We start from the raw sequence: 19700 nt of genomic DNA, 5'->3' as shown, positions 1-19700 counted from the left end.
TCAGTTATCAATGTGTCAATATATTCCTATAACCCCTAAAATAAAATGTGTTGGCCAATTGAACTGACAAGTATTACAGCACACAGGTAGTGAAGTTTTGGTGACATGTCAATCATTCTGACTTCACAATAAAAGTCACCCAGGTTTTAATAAAAAATGCTTATTCCAAAGTGATTCAGATACAAAGAAACTTAACTCTGCTAGTCAGTCACTATTAAATATTTTCTTACCGTGGATGAGGAAATGATTTTGCCATGTCTAGCAAACAGACCATATGAATTGGCATGACAGCACAAAAAGATCTGAGACCAGGCTAGAAATTATTTTACCATAGACCTGTGAATTATTGAGTGTCATCTGTGTCCGTTGCCGTGAGACAGCAGGTGGCGTCGGGCCATGCCGACCTTAAAGAACTCCCTGAGGGTTGGTACGTGTCGTGCTTGGACCTGTACTAGGGCTTCACAAACACCTGGGGGAGACAGAGAGCACATTAGACTGCAGTGGTTTCAGGAACCATAGACGCACGAGGGCAAGCAAGGTTAAAAATAAAAGTTGCTTCCCAAGGCTCTACTTACTTTGAAATTCTTTGTCGCTTCATCCTCTGAATATCCAATGATATCCTGTGTCACCGGTTATTGGAGAAGTTAACATTTCTAGATGGAAACGAGATGGAGAAATGTAAGGCTTGGAATAACACGGTAATGGCTGGGCAACGATAACTGCACTGACATAACGTACTCACTTAACCATGGAATTGTGAGTACATGCATGCAGAAGTTATCAATGCACAGTTCCTGGAGGTGTAAACAGTGATGAGTAAAAGTCCTACATTTCTGCTAATACTGGACATTTACAATATCAATGTTACGGCACTATGCATTTTTTGATTCGTTTTTTTTCAGTCGCTTCGGTGCAATTATCACAAGTATGTGGTCACAACTTAGTACAAACCTCAACAGATCATCAAAACTCTAAGCACATTTTCAATTGACTAAGTACAACACACAATCATAGGTCACTATTTTACCAAACACTGTTTCAGCTAGAAATACGTTCCACATTGCAATACAGGTTTATATAAAGTAATTTCCTTTCACAATGCAATGTTCACACTACTTTTAATATGATTCTGTTATGTTAAAATACATTTTACTCTTACTTAATCCGACTGCTCTTAATTGATAATCACTTAACCGTTTGGTAAACGTACAGGTTTGTCAACTACATAATGAAAAGGTATGTTTGAAGGAGAAACTTAGTGTACAAAACATTAGGAACACCTTCCTAATATTGAGTTGCACCCCTTATTGCACTCAGATCAGCTTCAATTTGTCAGGGCATGGACTACAATGTGTCAAAAGCATTCCTGATACACATGGAAAACTGTTGAGTGTGAAAAACCCAGCAGCGTTGCAGTTCTTGACACAAACCGGTGCACCTGGCACCTACTCCCATACCCTGGTCAAAGGCACCTACATATTTTCTGAATGGCACACACACAATCCATGGCTCAATTGTCTCAAGGCTTTAAAATGCTTCTTTAACCTGCCTCCTCCCCTTCATCCACACTGATTGAATTGACATCAATAAGGGATCAAAGCTTCACCTGGTAAGCCGGTCATGAAAATAGCAGGTGTTTCTAATGTTTTGAACACATCCCCATGAGCATGCCACCCTCCTTCAGGCCATGGATGAGGTATGCAATGACATTAATCCAGACCTACAGAATGTCAGGCTTGGATTCCTTTTCGTGCCAAAAGGTTTATCCCCAGGTGCATGAATAATAAGGACATTTACTGTGATGTCATTGAGAACCTAAAGTATTACCAAAATTCTCAAGACAGGCTTGATGCAAACTAGTAGCCTGCTAAACATTGTTTCTTCCATTTGATTACAGTAGTATTTTTTGGGGTATTTTATTCAGATCCCCATTAGCTACTACTAAAGCAGCAGCTACTCTTCCTGGGGTCCACACAAAACAAGATACAGAACATTAACAGAAAAGTGTATCACAAGGACAGAATTACATACATTTAAAATACACTTTCATAATCATGTGATTCAGATGCTACTGAATGAAAGTGCAACACACAAAAACAAAAGGGGCTGATACTTTTTGCTAAATTTCCCTGACATGAATAAAGCTACCTTGTTTCTATAGGAGCGCTTGTAATGGGTATCCTGGGGTAAAGTATAGACTTTTTACAGTTACCACCTGCAATGGGTTTCTTACGGTAACATGTAATCTCTTAAACTTGTAGGCCTTTTGTTAGTTACCATTAGGTAAAATGCAACTTTCATAAAAATCCAAGACAGTTACACTTACGTCAGTTCATAGAATGAATAGAACTTTTATCATACAGGGCTTCACCTAATGTCCTTCACCCCCATTCAGCTCAGAAAATAAAATGAACTAAACTAATCAGACATACAGGCTTCGCTTCCTTCACCCCTGCTCATAACGAGCTACATTCCTTGAGCCGTGTTACAGTCTACCGCCCATGAAGGGTTATCTGAGGTACAGTGTAACGTGTTACAGTCTACCGCCCATGAAGGGTTAACTGAGGTATTGTGCAAGGCCCTGGACCTGGTCATGAAATGAACAAGATCCCTGTGAATCAGATGGAGCCGCTAGGCTCCTGCTCATATAAACTGAACCAGATGGGAGTTTCACCTGAGGTCCTTGGCTCCCGCTGAGGCTTTCACCTCAGCCACCGTGGTCAGTTAACAGAGGTGAACGCAGCAACCTTGAATAGTGTGGAGTTTCCTCCCTCCTCCTGCTAAAGTTTAAACTTAAATGGTTTCCACCTCACCAACTTGTCTTACATGACCACCTTCATTCCACCCCAGTATCGTCCACCAGTCGCACACGGAATCAACCAAAGGACAAAGTTACTTAAATGGAAATAAGAACACACTTTTATATAGTTCAGCCGAACTAACATTCCATACATCAATAATACTATGCTCTACCAGGCAGGCCATGGTATTCTGTCCATACATCAATAATACTATGCTCTACCAGGCAGGCCCTGGTATTCTGTCCATACATCAATAATACTATGCTCTACCAGGCAGGCCATGGTATTCTGTCCATACATCAATAATACTATGCTCTACCAGGCAGGCCCTGGTATTCTGTCACTGCACCAATGTTCTTTAAACAAGCTGAGAGATTCTCACAACATCACCTAGTCAGTGAGAAGAGTATCATCATGCGGAGCATGGAGAAAAAAATACATTAAAATAAGTACTTGTATTTATTCAGGGAGCCCAGACTAGTGTCTCATTTGCAATTGTGCCCTGAGGACAAAAATATAATCAAAACAACACATTACATCAGGCTATTTTAACAAGTTATAATAGTAAATTAAAACAAATTGCACACTTAGTAAACTCATTTAACAACAGTTTTAAACTGCCCTATCGATCCCAGGTTCACACAACCGTCCGTGACCAGAATTGAAATTGAGAAAAATTTGGTAAAATACAAAAAAATACATTTGTGGAGACAAGTGGGACATCAAAGAATTAACCAACCCTGCGAACGGGTTTGGTATCTCATATTTAAACTAGGAAGTGAGATATTTTAGAAGCGGGTGGAGCAGAGCTTTGTAAACAAGGATAGAGTAATGAAGTGATCTACGGGACTTTAGTGAGGTCCTGCCGACCTTCTGACACCGGATGCTTTGATGAGTATAAAAAAAAAAAACTCACCTGTAATAAAGCGAAGGGCGCTATGGTAGACAGCATTCGATGGTTAAAGAGTAGTGGCTGCTGCATTCTGGTAAATGGTGTCACCGTAGTCAAGAACTGGCAGAGAAGATGACTGTACAATAATGCTTCCTGCTGTTCATGGAGAGGCACGATCTATTTCTAAAAAGCCCCTTTAAATCTCAGCTCATCTGTACGTTTTTTGTTTTTAAACGTTAGATATTTATCAATCCAGACACCCAGATATTTATAGATAGAACCATCCAAAGAGTGAATATGTAGACCAGAAATATTTCAGTGAATTAGAGACCATATTTCATTTGGCCCGCATTAAGTCCAAGTTTTAAATCAACAAGGGCTTTCTGTAATGCAACAAAATCAGATTGCAGCTCTATCATAGCTTGATACAAGTCAGTGCAATGGCATACATAACCGTATCGTCTGCACTCAGATGAATATGACAGGATTTAATACATAGACCAATATTATTTATATAAAAGTGTAAAGAGAACAAGTCCCCATACCGACCCTGCCGTAATAGAGGAAACTGAAGTCCTTACTCTGAGGCTTTGCTTACCATTGCTTTCTCTAAGCAGGTCCCGATATCCTAATGACAAGGGCACATCTTATCTTTAACCCAAGCAGCAGAAGTGCTCGGAAGGGAGATGCTACCAGCTATTTAGGTCAGAGGCAATGTGCAGTTTTATTCTTTTTTTTTTAGGCTAATTTTGCAGCTTGCTTGAGTGATTAGAGACGGCAGGGAGTTCCACACTATCATGGCTCTATATACAGTACTACTGGGCATCGCCTTGAGTTCGTTTTGGCTTTAGACAGTGAAGAGAGCTCTGGTTGAATGTCTTGTGGAATATGAATGTTTGTCAGAGCTGTGTGTTAGTTGATTGAATAGACAGAGTTTGGAGTTCAACACATGAATATTTCGAACAAAACGAGAAATGGTGCAGACAATCGCTCCTCTACTTCAAGCCAGTAAAGCTCAACATGCATTTTGTTGACATTAGCGCTGTTGTACGCCTATGTTGTAATGATATCTGAACAATACATCTGGTTTTTTCATCAACGGTCGTGAAAGATGTCTTCAATCACACTTGTAGCATATTACATTCAAAGGTCAATTTTGAAACATGTGTCTTGCAGTTTTTGATATTGGATTAACTGGTAGTTAAAATAACTAAATTGAGAAGAGATCATAGTGTTGTGTTTTGGCAATGTTCATGGTACTTCACAGTAAATGTATATTTTGGATTTCAGAAAAAGTCCATATTATATCTGCAGTAATAGTGGAATGACAGTGTTTCTCAGTACTACTTACCCGCCAGTGTTGTGATTGGCTGTGATATTCGCCTATTGATTTCTCCCGAAGCGGCATCTGTTGTCAAAATGGGAAAGCTGTTTTGACTTTGTGGCTGTTATATAGTGGAAATCTGGTCAAGCGGCCAATGTAGAAAACGCTCTGTAATTTCCTGGTTGCTAAAATTCTACAAGGTTTGCTCAATTTCAGTTTATGTGAGAAAACAAGCACTGAATAGTGTAGGGAATCATTGTACCATCTAAATCACTGACATATTTTCAATAACAAAACATATTTTTTACAGCTGTTTGAAGCTGGTGGGCCAAAACCGAGAGTAAAAGGTTCAAGTGAGAGTCTCCGCCATGTCAAGGGAAAAATGGGATGCTGTGGAGGGGGATTTGTTTTGAAAGCAGCCAAGTACTGTTGCAATTCACCTAGCTTCCACATAGGGGAGACATTCAAGGGGTAGCACCTTTAATGGTTGTGTGGTGAAAGTTGTCTTCAAAATGAACGTAGACAGTTCAGTTTTGTACGAAGCCTTTAGAATATTCACCACATACTTGTGAAAATAGCATAAAAGCAATAAAAATAAAACTGTCGTACTAGTGGGTATTTGACTAGCCTGATTGCTCGATTTGTTGCTGCTTTAAACAATTACAGTTGTTTGCCATCATGCATGAGATGATGAACGTATGGAACGATGGATGAACAACATCATTTTACTAAAGAAAGCACAGCCAGATTTGGCAACCAGGCTAGTATAGGAAAGTATCCTTGGTTGTTAAAATCAGCACCTGTATTTCTCTTACTCTTTGTCAGCTGATGCTGGAAGCTCCATATCTAGGGTCAATGACCTGTCACTCAACTTCCGTTGCCAGGTCGAAGGAAGCCGACATGCCGTTATCGCCGGCAACTTTGGCCTCTTGTTCTGTCCCCATGGAGAGCTCCCTTCCCCTGCTGCTGGTGTCCCGTTGCTGCAGGAAGGAGGTTGTGACCTCATAAGAGCAGTGATGTCTGCTGAAGTCAGTCGGGGGATGAGCACCCTGGGTTTGTTGAGCAGACAGGATGTGATGTAAGAATAGAGGCGATGGTCTTCCGGAACCTTGAGGTTTGCGATCCCCAACTGGACCAAACAGTCCCTAAGAAGGTCTCTCTCAGTCTCTCCATCTCGACCGCTCGTCGTATCCTCCTTCTCCCCATCTCTAACAAACCCCCCCCCACGCCCTCTCCTGAGCACTCTTTTACTCCCTCTGTCTCTCACACTCCTCTTCCTCCCTCTTCTCATGACCATGATCTCCTCATCCTCTTCGGATTCCTCTTCTCTGCTTTTGACCCATGTATATTTTGACCTCTCCGTTGACTCAGCGTCCTCCTCCACATCTCTTGAAACCGATTGGATAATAACGTCTTCCTGGAAAGTTCTTGCCCTCTTATTGGCTGAAGCCATGGTTGGAAGGTCTTCGTTGCAAATCCCACCAATCACAGGTGCGACGGGCGATGACAAGTTTGTCTGTCTGTAATCAGTTAATGGGGTTAAAGACAGAGGGCTTGGGGTGGAAACCGAGGCAGGCTTAGATCTTGATTGGACGCTTTGCTGCACTCTTCCAGAGGGAGGGAGAGACAGTGGTGAGAGGAGGTAGTCGCCCATACACGGAGGGAGAGAAGCTGATAGGAGGTAACAAAAGAGATGAGGTTAGCCGATATGTTAAACATCCATCCCAGGCGTTGTGAAATCTGGCTGGCGACTGCAATGTAGTCGGCCTGGAACGCGCCCTATGTAGACCCACCTGCAGAATCCAGGTGTCCCAGGCAGATCTGGTGCTGGAGCAGGGTCCTCAGGAGCTGGGGTTGGGAGGCAGCCTGCGCACACTCCTCCAGGACAGGAGGGGCAGCAGTGAGCCACGACACCGTCTGAGCCAGGTTGGGCACTGGGAGAAGCTGGTCCAGTCTGAGCAGGAACTCCCACAGCAGTTTCTCCAGCTCCTGGTCAAACTGAGGCCCATACTCTGACGGAAACTCCACCTGTAAGGGGTAGACGAGAGGGGGACAGAGAATTTGAGAGTTCCTCAGTGGATGTAGCCTCGTACGACCATAGCGAAACAGAATGTAAGCTTGCGAGACCAGGATGGTCATATGAGGCTAGTGAATGGTCTCTAATTAAGATAACTTTATTGTTCAGTTGCGCACAAGGTCCAACCAAAATGTTACTTCCTGTTTTAACCCAACCGCTCTAAAAGACACACATGTATACAGTGTTTTGGGGGGAGAGGCACAGGGGGCTGCCACACTGGGTGCCCGGGGAGCTGTTGTTGTGGAGGATTAAGTGCCTTGCTCAAGGGCACAACAGTAGACAATGCAATCTAGGATTCGATACCAGTAACCCTCCGGTTGGCCAGCTCACTTCCTGACTGATATTTTTGGTCGGTCCGGGATTCGACAGGGTAGCCCTCCTGTTGCTGGCTCGCCTCTTTAACAGCTAGGCTATCTGCCACCCCGAAAAGCTGCTGAGTCAAACAAAACAAAGCCACAGTCTGACCTTGTAGAATAGTTCTCTCTCTGTGGGGTCTTTCAGAAAGCTTTCAACCAGGTCCCGGAGGTTGGTCACTGCTGTTTCAATCTTCACATCCTTTTTCTGCAACATAGGCATGCAAAGACATCACTTACAGCAAACATACTGTATTTCTCACAAAATCATTCCTAGTGTACAAAGCAGTGAAGTGATGAAAGACCATTCAAATACCACACCCGTCTTGCAGTACAGAGAAGTGACTGTCACTCACCAGGGCAGAGGACGGGGTGGGGGCACGGATCCTTTCCAGCTGGGGAAGGACAACCGATGGATCTGGTGGGTCTGAGCCATTGCACAGCTCTAAGATCAGCTACAAATGACCAGAGACATGATAATTAAGGACTGAACAGTCTGACAGTGGAAGCACATACAGGGTAATTTTCATTAAGTCGCAACATAACAACGGAAAACAAAATTGAGCTTTTCTTATCGGACAAGTTCAGGTTTTCAACCATTTGGTGCCAAATGAATGCAACCCATTCACTGTCCAAAGACTTATGGCCATGGGTCAACAATATCATCCTCCACACACACACACACACCCGTGATCTCAGCCCCAGAGCCAGCTTGGCCTGGTGTCTAGATGTGAGCAGGCCAGGGACAGTCTCACAGCAGGATGTCACAAACTCCTCCAGCATCCCATAATGCATCACATCGCGTTGCTTCATCACCTTCCACATGGCAGCAGAGACCAGCCGGATGGGAGGGGCCAGGAGGCGTAGGGAGGAGAAGGAAAGGAAGATGTCTGAGGGGATAGAGAGGAGAGTAACGCTGAGCGAATAGTGCCTTTTGAGGTCAGTTGGTTTGATAAAATAATCTTTAAATAAAAGTCCCACGACAGTAGTGACATCCCATTACTGCCTATTACTTATTCACATTCATATTTCAGTTGTTGTGTATATTACATTGGTTTTATTTGCAGACTTTATTTAATTCCAAGTCATCATCTCTATAGAGCTGCTGCCTATGCTGTCTGACAAAAATCACTATTTTAGTAGTTCTTCAAAGTAAATAAGGCATACCTTTATAACTATCAATCACCTAGATCATGTATTTCCAGGTAAAGATACCTCGAAGCAACTGCTCTCTATCTCTCTCGATCGCACATTCTTCTGTCTCTTCTCTCTCCTTGTCTGCCCCACACTAACCTAACGTAGCAGGCATAAAAGAGAAACATACCGGAGTAGGTGTGCAAGGGATTGTCATTGTAGTTAATTTAATGCAGAAAACGTGGTAATTATGTAGAATATTGGCCTGTTGGAAACTACATCTCCCTACTACATCGCACAGTTCAGGCTTGATCTGATTTATCTCTACAGAAACTGCAATGTGCACATTGAGCTCACAGAAAAAGAAAAAACAATTTTAATAATTGAACCCAAATCAGTCAATTAGTTTAAAAAAAACTAAAAATAACTGACATTTCGGTTAATCGCTCAGTACTAGAAGAGTGACTGGGTGTTAGCCTTTTTCGAGCATCATGTTTAAATCATATAAGTGACTTTGTTGAGCTTCAATCAATTTCAGATAATTTTGGATGATTTGGACATGATGCACAAAAAAAGAAGCTAATATTGGTCCCATGACTTGAATGATATTTGTAACACAAATGCTAAAACGTTAGCATGTGGAAACCATGCCAGACATTGTCCATCGATATCCTCTTTTAGAATCCGAGTGTGAAATAGTTACACTCATCTCTATCATGTAGGCTCAGCAATGCCGAACAGTCCCATTACAAGTCAGAATGTTGAACAAACTTAAATTCCACATACTTTACCTATTGTCCGCCTATTTTGTCCCTATGTCAGAGGTAATCTGATACAAAATATCCACAGGGAAATATTATCAACCCGACCTTCAGTACACTGGTCTGTATATCAGTTTTTATTTACGGTTTTTGTTTTCAATACTGATGCAATTGACAAACACTTGCACAATATCGCCAAGCCTAACCGAACCACATACCGAATGGCAAACACTTCCAGCTGATTGCGAGGAAACGTGCTTCAGTCGACTAGGTTTGGTGACATATCGACTAGAGGTCGACCGATTAATCGGAATGGCCGATTAAATAGGGCCGATTTCAAGTTTTCATAACAATCGGTAATCTGCATTTTTGCACACCGATTATGGCCGATTACATTGCACTCCGCAGGCGGACTACCTGTTATGCGAGTGCAGCAAGGAGCCATGGTAAGCTGCTAGCAAGCATTAAACTTATCTTATAAAAAACAATCAATCTTCACATTATCACTAGTTAACTACACATGGTTGATGATATTACTAGTTTAACAAGCTTGTCCTGCGTTGCATATAATCAATGTGGTGCCTGTTAATTGATCATTGAATCACAGCCTACTTCGCCAAACGGGTGATTTAACAAGCGCACTCTTGCGTTCTGTCAGTGTATATACAGCAGTTTGGGCCGCCTGGCTCGTTGCGAACTGTGTGAAGACCATTTCTTCCTAACAAAGAACACCAACTTCGCCAAATGGGGGATGATTTAACAAAAGCACATTTGCGAAAAAAGCACAATCCTTTCTTAAAATCAATACACAGAAGTATATTTTTAAAAAACCTGCATATTTAGTTAAAAGAAATTCATGTTAGCAGGCAATATTAAACTAGGAAAATTGTGTCACTTCGCTTGCGTTCATTACACGCAGAGTCAGGGTATATGCAACAGTTTGGGCCGCCTGGCTATTGCGAACTAATTTGACAGAATTTTACGTAATTATGACATAACATTGAAGGTTGTGCAATGTAACAGCAATATTTAGACTTATGGATGCCACCCGTTAGATAAAATACGGAACGGTTCTGTGTTTCACTGAAAGAATAAACATTTTGTTTTCGAAATGATAGTTTCCGGATTTGACCATATTAATGACGTAAGGCTCGTATTTCTGTGTGTTATTATATTATAATTAAGTCTGTGATTTGATAGAGCAGTCTGACTGAGCGGTGGTAGGCAGCAGCAGGCTCGTAAGCATTCATTCAAACAGCACTTTACTGCGTTTGCCAGCAGCTCTTTGCAATGCTTCAAGCATTGCGCTGTTTATGACTTCAAGCCTATCAACTCCCGAGATTAGGCTGGCAATACTAAAGTACCTATTAGAACATCCAATAGTCAAAGGTATATGAAATACAAATGGTATAGAGAGAAATAGTCCTATAATAACTACAACCTAAAACTTCTTACCTGGGAATATTGAAGACTCATGTTAAAAGGAACCACCAGCTTTCATATGTTCTCATGTTTTGAGCAAGGAACTTAAACGTTAGCTTTTTTACATGGCACATATTGCACTTTTACTTTCTTTTCCAACACTTTACTTTTGGATTATTTAAACCAAATTGAACATGTTTCATTATTTATTTGAGACTAAATTGATTTTATTGATGTATTATATTAAGTTAAAATAAAAGTGTTAATTGTTCATTCAGTATTGTTGTAATTGTCATTATTACAAATATATATATATATAAAAATCTGACGATTAATCGGTATCGGCTTTTTTTGGTCCTCCAATAATCGGTATCAGCGTTGAAAAATCATAATCGGTCGACCTCTAATATCGACTATTGTTTACATATTGTACATCACGTGCAATGCGTCAAGAGATTGAAAATACAAGCGACAGAACCTATCGGCAACGCAAAAAGTCAAGTAAACAACAGTATCTCCACCTCCTACCGCCAAAAGCACAACATGTACAACCGGTAAAGTAAGTGTAAATGTCATTTTATTCAACATTCTGGCTTTTAGAGACTATTGCGTCTTTTTTAGGGTGGATTCCCTCATACTGAAAATCCATGGAGTAACCATGTTAACAGTGCTGTTTTAAAGGGGAAGGAACCAATGTGTACATTTTGTGATTTGGGTGAACATTCCCTTTAAGATGGTTAGGGTGTAATTAATCTTCCTACTTTACTTCAAATTTAAGTAGTTGTAAGCAACCATTTTCTACAGGCCCTTATAATTATATAATGGTTGATAAAGACACCAGAATGTATTGACTGACTGTCTGTAAAACTGTTAGGAAACTGTCAATGTCACTTTGCTTTTACTAACACTGTGACTAGCCGTATTGTTTTAGGAGACTATTTGGCTACTGTACTGATGTAGCTAGCTATTGGCAACCATCATGTTGTTTGTTTTGTGCTGGCTAACCCGCAATAGCTACCTACTGTTTCTTTGCAGTTAATGATTGCTTCTCCTAGTGTTAGCTCACGAGCTGTAAATGCAAAGAGAAAACTGTTGGAAACTAAATAGACTAAAGTAATTACCCATTTCAGATGACTTCTTAGCTGCCATATTGTCCCGTCCGAATTTAGGTCGATTTTTATACTGGAATGGCTAGCTAGCTTTAGCTCACTTCCCAAGCCAACTTTGTAGACAACTTTGTAGTTAGCTAGGCTAACAAAGCGTTTCTTCTGAGATTGCTGAATAAGTTAACGACAAGGTTACAATAAGTGATTATCTAGCGATACAAACAGAAAACATGCAACTCTCGAGGTTGCTATTCTGTATCTATTACACTGACTTTGATCATAAGAGTTTGTTAATTTTAGGACACGCTGAGTTCTCCGTCATCCCTTCTTCAGGATTGGGTTGGCAGATCGCATCCAACTTTCAAGGTGCATACATCGCCACCTACTGTACTGGAGTGTGAGACTAGTCATGGCCTAACGCCATTAAATTCTCCTCATTAGTCCAGTTACTCTAAGAAAGTGAAATAGAGCCCTAAAACTCCCACTTCCTTCCTTCAAATCTCCATATTTCCCTTCTCAGGCTCTAGGACCCGAGAGGGTGATATGGCTGGTGACAATACTCCATGCAACTCCTCCGCCGAGAAGTCTTTCAGTTCAGTCCCGGGAACCGCTCTGCCGCATCCACAATGATATCTATTTTCTGGAATTTCCTCTCCACCTTGGTAGTGCCATTAATCACCATAGCTATGAAGGCCACACAGTCAACCTTCTTAACATATGGGTCCTGCTGGTGAAAGGCAACCCCCGCAGCAAAGGCCTATCCACCACCATGACACCATGTACTCTTTAGGAGTACCATTCGAACACTTAACAGCCGCTGCATATGAAATGCTTTGGGAAACCCGGACTTTGGCCAAATTCTCTTCTACCCTGGTCGGGCATTCCAAAGAAGCTTCATGGTTCCCACCACAATTGCAACATGTTACATTTTCATCAAAATAAAAAATAAATCTCACATTCTGCAAACACTTGACTGAAACATGTTCAAAAGCTTTACAGTGATCACACTCCATTGGTCTTGAGGTAAATGCTCGGCCCTGTAGTTTATATACCCCAACTGCACTTGAGTAGGGAGAGACTCCATATCAAAAAATAGAGACTTGACAACGACCCCTCTCACACACACACACGCACGCACGCACGCACGCGTCACCCGACGTGCGTCAATCACTCCAGGAATATTTTTCATCTCTGTAACAGACTTCCCACGAGACGCCAGGTATTATCCCCTTAGCGGTGCCGTGTTCCGAAGATACGTCAAACACACGACACGTCAAACTTCTCAATTCGGGTAAGACGCAACACACGTTCCTTCTGATCCTCAGAAATTCAACAAATCTAAACAAACCTGCCTCTCGTAATTCTCACAGCCTTCAATTTACCCAGTACTTTCTCCACCAATTTGGATATCTCAAATGGATTGTTCAAGATTGGTAATCCGATCCGCTTCTCCTCATTAATAACCCATAGTACTACAAGACAAGGAACATTCTCAGCACTGTACGCTACTCCTTGATTCAAGATCCACATCAGCTTCCGCCATCTCTTTCTCCAAAACCACATTTTCCCCGCCTTCTCTACTTGCTGGATGTGACGTTTGAATGAATATATAATCAAAGATTTTATAACTAAACCAAGATAGACCACAGTCTGTTGTTTCCAATGGGAACAGATGAGTCATAGTGGGCAGAACAAGCAAGGAGGTGGGCAGAGCCAAAAACGAGCTAGCGAGATCCTATTGGCCCGTTCTAGCCAACATCTGCATATTTCCGTTAGGGAACGCCCACTTTGCGTTCCTAAACAACGCAATTTTTAAAAACTTTGGCAAAGGCTAAAGTCTACAAAACGTAGTCCACTCTCTTCATAAGATATTCTAGTTTTGGGAACAGAAAAAACTGTATTGAGATCAAATGTTTAATCGATGAGAACATTTGTAGAATGTTGGCCAAAATCCATCTCGTTCCATCTTCTCCGACTGCGCGCCAGTGGGATTCCTCTCACTACCATATTTGCTAATGAGTGGAAACTCCAAGGCTTCATATTTATACATCCAGTGAGATATCTGTCTCATTGTTCTGTGGTATAATATTCATGATTATCTTAACTTCGCTGATAAATTAAAACAAAAGTCTGTGCTGATATCATGTAAAAAATGTTCCAACTGTAGATTGAATGCCATGGCGCAGTCAATGATATAGGCCAGTGTTACTCTCTCTCTCTCTCTCTCTCTCTCTGTCTCAATTAAATTCAATTTCAATTCTCACTCGCTCTCTCTCACAAACGCATGTACGCACACACACAGAGAACTTTGCCCTATGTGTCTGTATCTGATTCATCAGGGCAAAGTCTGTCCTAAAGAATTAGCTGGGTCAGACACATTCAGAATCAGTCGACATAGCACCAACGCTACCATAACAACACAAGGAAAAACAGGAGGTAAAGAAGAGAGAGACGGAAAGAAAGGGAGTGGGATATGGAGTCAACATCATCATTAATCAAGCAAGTACACTTACTTCCTAATAGCTGTGTCTGGATAATGTTTCCCCCACACATTTTGTGTACATTTTTCAATCAATTGTTCTATATCTGAGTTTTCTGAGTTTTCTAATAATACTCTATCACTGTACTTGTAAAAGTATCCGCTGTTGAGGGCCAAGATATTTGTCAAGAAGGCACAATGACAACAAACCACTGGAAAATGTATATAATTGAGTGCTTTAATTGAAGTTGGACTGGCAGTTAGAATAGTAATGGTTTTCTATGCTTGTTTCAACCCTCTGTTGTCAAACCAGATGAAGCTAGGATTGATCTGCTTCTGTCTTCCAATCAGTCTCAATCTCCTTTTGTATCCCTCTCAGCCCACACCTCGGCCCTTAAAGCACATTGTACCTCAGCTAATCTCGGTTAACCCAGAACTCAAACCTTGCGCAATTTAGTCAGATCCTCAATGACGTAGTCTGTCCACGAGATACTATACCGCAGCAGTAGTAAATATTACAGAACACCTTAGAAAAACATAGCATCATATCTAGTTAACATCTAAACATAGCATCATATCTAGTTAACATCTAAACATAGAGATACAGTTGTATCAGCGTATCTGTTCTGCACTATAATATTATGGTAGCTTTCCTAGGCCAAATGAAATTATGTGCAGTACAAATGTGTTATCTGTGTATCTATGGAATAGGGAATAGGTAGAAGTTGTCCCAAACCACGGATACAGGGTCAGGTTGTACATCCTCTTCATAGTTCAGGTTAAGATTGGTGTGTGGGGTAAACTGATCCAAGAACAGGGCAACTTCTAGCTTGGTTCAGATCTGTTAGCGTGACAAATGACAATGACTGTAGGCATTGGTTAGAGAGCATAAACAGATCTCGGACCAGGTTAGGCAAATTCTACCTCAAGCTGGCTGTATTTGGCCTTGTGAACATCTTCTTCGTCCTCTTCCTTCACAGGTCTGTGACCAGGCGGGTGTGGTCGTTGGCCCCGGCCCCCCAGAGACCATTCAGGGTGTGTTCCCATGACAGGGGCACCAGGAAGGGCGTCACAGCAGCTACCCTGGAGGAGCTGAGAGAGAGGGTGAGAGAGAGAAAGACATGATGAAAATGAAAAAAAAATGAAAAAAAGCTAAATGAAAAGGGGGGGGTTATTATAAGTAAGGCCAGGAATTTTTCCGGACCATCTGACTTTACCAGTAAAAGCTCTGGGCTTTTCCCTAGTTACCACAGCCACAAAGTCAAAATGGACTATATCGTAAAAATGTATGAAAACAAAAAGTAGCTTTTTGGTCTTAATTTAAGGTTAGGGTTAGGCATACGGTTAGCAGTGTGGTTAGGGTTCAGGTAAGGGTTAGGTTTAAAATACAATTTTAAGAAGAGAAATTTAAGAAATTGGGGGGCGTTTATGACTTTATGGCTGTGGTAACTAGTGAGGACCCAAGCAAGGCCAGATCTGGGACAATAATAGGTGCCATTTAGCAGACACTTTTATCCCAAGCGACTTACAGTCATGCATGCACTTATTTCACCTATGGGTGGTCCCAGGAATCAAACCCACTACCCAGGCGTTACAAGTGCCATGCTCTACCGACTGAGCTACAAAGAACCACGGAGTGAATGCCAAAGGAGAATGTAATTGTGCCTACAAAATACCCACACTGTGTCTGTCTGTCCTCTGAACATGTCTCTCTGTGCTGCTTCCCCAGGTGTGTCAGGCCCTGATGCTGTGCCTGTCCAGTCTGGCTGTGGTGCTAGTGTGTGAGGAGGACGGGACAGTGGTGGACTCTGAAGACTTCCTGATGTATCTGCCCGACAACACCGTCCTCATGGCCCTGGAACCTGGACAGACATGGAAACCTCCTCCGGTAGGTTTGACACTGTCTGTCTCTGTCGTGATCTGGACATGTACATGAGAATTTGTTTCGTCTGACCTGTGTTAGTGATTGGACAGTATGTGCAGGTATATACACCCACGTCAGCTACCAAGTGAGATGAGTAGGGCCCTGAGTTTTTCCTCTAGGCCTATCACATGACCTGATCCCGTATCCACAAAGCATCTCAGAGTAGTAGTGCTGATCTAGGATCTGTCCATATAACCTTATTCATTCTGATCTGAAAGGCAAAGCTCATCTTGGATCTGCACTTCTACTCTGAGTCGCTATGTGGATATGGGCCCCGATCAGGAAAATATTAAATGCCCAGAGTTTTTCCTGGTTCGGTTGCACGGTGACACCGACCATGTCGCTGTCTCTCATCTCGCCCCATATCTTACTCTAACCCCACAGGGTGCAGTGCTCTCCAAAGCCCAGGACCCTAACCAGCGGACAGGAAAAGACATAGCCCGCGTGACCTTTGACCTGTACCGGCAGAATCCCAAGGACGTGTTTGGCTCCCTGAACGTGAAGGGCACCTTCTCAGGCCGGTACTCCGTCAGCGCTGACTTCCAATGTCTGGGGCCCAAAAAAGTCCTCAGGTAAGTGGAGAGGAAGGGGATGGGAGGACGTCGCCAGCCTGCTGGGATGTACAGTGCATTTGGAAAGTATTCAGACCCCTTGACTTTGTACACATTTTGTTACATTACAGCCTTATTCTAAAATTGATTTTTTTTAAATCCTCATTAATCTACACACAATACCCTATAAATAGACAAAGCCAAAACTGTGTTTTAGATATTTTAGCAAATTCATAAAAAATCTAAAACAGAAATACCTTATTTACATAACATAGTATTCAGACCCTTTGCTATGAGACTCGAAGTTGCATCCTGTTTCCATTGATCATCCTTGAGATGTTTCTACAACTTGATTGTAGCACCTGTGGCAAATTCAATTGATTGGGCATGATTTGGAAAGGCAAACCCCTGTCTATATGCATGTCAGAGAAAGAACCAAGCCATGAGGTCTAAGGAATTGTCCGTAGAGCTCCGAGACAGGACTGTGTCGAGGCACAGATCTGGGGAAGTGTACCAAAACATTTCTGCAGCATTTAAGGTCCCCAAGAACTCAGTGGCCTCCATCATTCTTACATGGCAGAAGTTTGGAACGACCAAGACTCTTCCTAGAGCTGGCCATCCGGCCAAACTGAGCAATCGGGGGAGAAGGACAGGGATGACCAAGAACCCGATGGTCACTCTGACAGAGCTCCAGAGTTCCTTTGTGGAGATGAGAGAACCTTCCAGAAGGACAACAATTTCTGTAACACTCCACCAATCAGGCCTTTATGGTAGAGTGGCTAGACGGAAGCCCTTCCTCAGTAAAAGGCACATTAAAAGACAGTCCACTTGGAGTTTGCCAAAAGGCACCTAAAGGACTCTCAGATCAGAAACAAGATTCTCTGGTCTGATGAAACCAAGATTGAACTCTTTGGCCTGAATGCCAAGCATCACATCTGGGGGAAACCTGGCACCATCCCTACAGTGAAGCATGGTGGTGGCAGCGTCATGCTGTGGGTATGTTTTTCAGTGGCAGGGACTGGGAGAAAAGATGAACGGAGAAAAGTACAGAGAGATCCTTGATGAAAATCTGCTCAGGACCTTAGACTGGGGCGAAGGTTCACCTTCCAACAGGATAACAACTCTAAGCACACAGCCAAGACAACGCAGGAGTGGCTTCGGGACAAGTCTCTGAATGTCCTTGAGTGGCCCAGACTTGAACCCAATCGAACATCTCTGGAAAGACTTGAAAATAGCTGTGCAGCGACACTCCCCATCCAACCTGACAGAGCTTGAGAGGATCTGCAGAGAAGAATGGGAGAAACTCCCCAAATATAGGTGTGCCAAGCTTGTAGTGTCTTACCCAAGAAGACTTGAGGCTGTAATTGCTGCCAAAGGTTCTTCAACAAAGTACTGAGTAAAGGGTCTACATGCTTCAGTAAACGTGATATTTCAGTTTAATTTAATAAATTAGCTAAAATAAAAATAAAACGGTTAATGCTTTGTCATTATTGGGTATTGTAGGTAGATTGATAAGGGGGAAAACTATTTAATCCATTTTAGAATAAGGCTGTAATGTAACAAAATGTGGAAAAAGAGAAGTGGTCTGAATACTTTCCGAATGCACTGTATCTGTAACAATGGTAAATCTCTCCTCTTACTCACTCTCTCTCCTTCTTTCTCCCTCTCTCCTCTCTCTCTCTCTCTCCTACTTCCCGTCACTCTCTCTCTCACTCACTTCCTCTCTTTCTCTCGCACTCCCACTTCCCGTCTCTCACTCTCTCTCTCTCCCTTCCCTCTCAATTTTTTATTTAACCTTTATTTAAGACAGTTAAGAACAAATTATTATTTACAAGGACGGCCTACCTCAATTCAATTTAAGGGCATTATTGGCATGGGGAACATATGTTAACATTGCCAAAGCAAGTGAAGTAGATAATAAACAAAAGTGAAATGAACAATAAAAAAATGAACAGTAAACATTGCACTCACAAAAGTTTCAAACGAATGTATAAAAGGGAAAATAAATAAACATAAATATGTTTGTTCTTCACTGGTTGCCCTTTTTCTTGTGGTAACAGGTGACAAATCTTGCTGCTGTGAAATTACATGTTGAAACTTGAAAGCCTATCTTAACCTGATACCTGTTTGAGGTGACGATCTCTCTCTCTTTCCCGTCACTCTCTCTCTCACTCGCTCTCTCCCACTTACCGTCTCTCTCTCTCTCTCTGTCTCTCTCTGTCTCTCTCTGTCTCTCTCTCTCTCTCTCTCTCTCAGAGAGGCCCTCCGCATGGCCTCCACCCTCCTCCAGATGGCAGGTCACATGTTGATCACCTCAGCCAATCTGATCAAGCGGATAATCGAGGGAGCAGAGTTCTGGCAGCCTCAGAGGGTGGAGGCCGCAGAGTACTGGAACTAAGGCAGGACTGGGACCGACCTCTCTCTAATGACCAAATCAATCCTAACTTGAGTGTATGTTTATGATTGAGTTATGCAAGGTTGTGAGTTGTGATCAAACAGGAGGATAATTACACATTGTCTCGATTTTTTTATAAGGTTAGTTGTAAAATAGGACTTATCTTTCTCTAACAATTTTGAGAATGTACCACGAAGTCCACAAATGGAAGCAATTAATAAAAAAAACTGATTATGCATTATTTTTCACTTTCTTTGTAGTTTCTAATCACTTTCTCATCTTGTGTTTAATAAATGCTTTCAGTTGTTACATCCACTCAGTCTACTGTCAGAGACACCCACTTGCAGAACAAGGAGAAACAGTTCTGTTCATTCATAAAAGGGTATGAGAAAACCTGACCAGCACTTGAGGAACCAATACGATTTAACATGAGCCTTTAGTTACTGTACCTTTAATTAGGCTATAGATAAGTTAATTACTT

The 19700-nt window shown here is 42.1% G+C and overlaps 2 protein-coding genes across 13 annotated transcripts; one reads left to right on the top strand and one right to left on the bottom strand.

The window, feature by feature from the left end:
- Positions 1-90: 90 nt before the first annotated feature.
- On the bottom strand, positions 91-13456 carry LOC139561897 (uncharacterized). 12 transcript variants are annotated; one of them, XM_071379296.1, is made up of 9 exons: positions 13223-13456; positions 8135-8337; positions 7804-7902; positions 7560-7655; positions 6811-7045; positions 5833-6688; positions 5045-5101; positions 576-653; positions 91-469 (listed from the first exon to the last, which is right to left on the bottom strand). In XM_071379296.1, the coding sequence occupies exons 1-7, from the start codon at positions 13431-13433 to the stop codon at positions 5077-5079; spliced, it is 1725 nt and encodes a 574-aa protein (XP_071235397.1). In that variant the 5' UTR covers positions 13434-13456; the 3' UTR covers positions 91-469; positions 576-653; positions 5045-5076. The 12 variants fall into 12 exon arrangements, with proteins under 12 accessions (XP_071235397.1, XP_071235406.1, XP_071235402.1 ...); XM_071379305.1 differs by lacking the exons at positions 5045-5101; positions 13223-13456 and adding exons at positions 8615-8740; positions 11886-13196; XM_071379301.1 differs by lacking the exon at positions 576-653 and having other exon boundaries at positions 5818-6688.
- Positions 13457-14214: 758 nt separating this feature from the next.
- LOC139561900 (lipid transferase CIDEB-like) lies at positions 14215-19460 on the top strand. Its single transcript, XM_071379313.1, has 5 exons — positions 14215-14369; positions 15330-15453; positions 16079-16237; positions 16658-16845; positions 19081-19460. Exons 1-5 carry the CDS (start codon positions 14344-14346, stop codon positions 19220-19222), a joined length of 639 nt encoding a protein of 212 aa, XP_071235414.1. The 5' UTR covers positions 14215-14343; the 3' UTR covers positions 19223-19460.
- The last annotated feature ends 240 nt before the right edge of the window (positions 19461-19700 follow it).

Source organism: Salvelinus alpinus, chromosome 31, assembly GCF_045679555.1.
Source record: "Salvelinus alpinus chromosome 31, SLU_Salpinus.1, whole genome shotgun sequence".
Lineage (NCBI taxonomy): Eukaryota > Metazoa > Chordata > Actinopteri > Salmoniformes > Salmonidae > Salvelinus > Salvelinus alpinus.
Note: the sequence above shows the minus strand (reverse complement) of the source record. Positions and strands in the feature narration are given on the sequence as shown.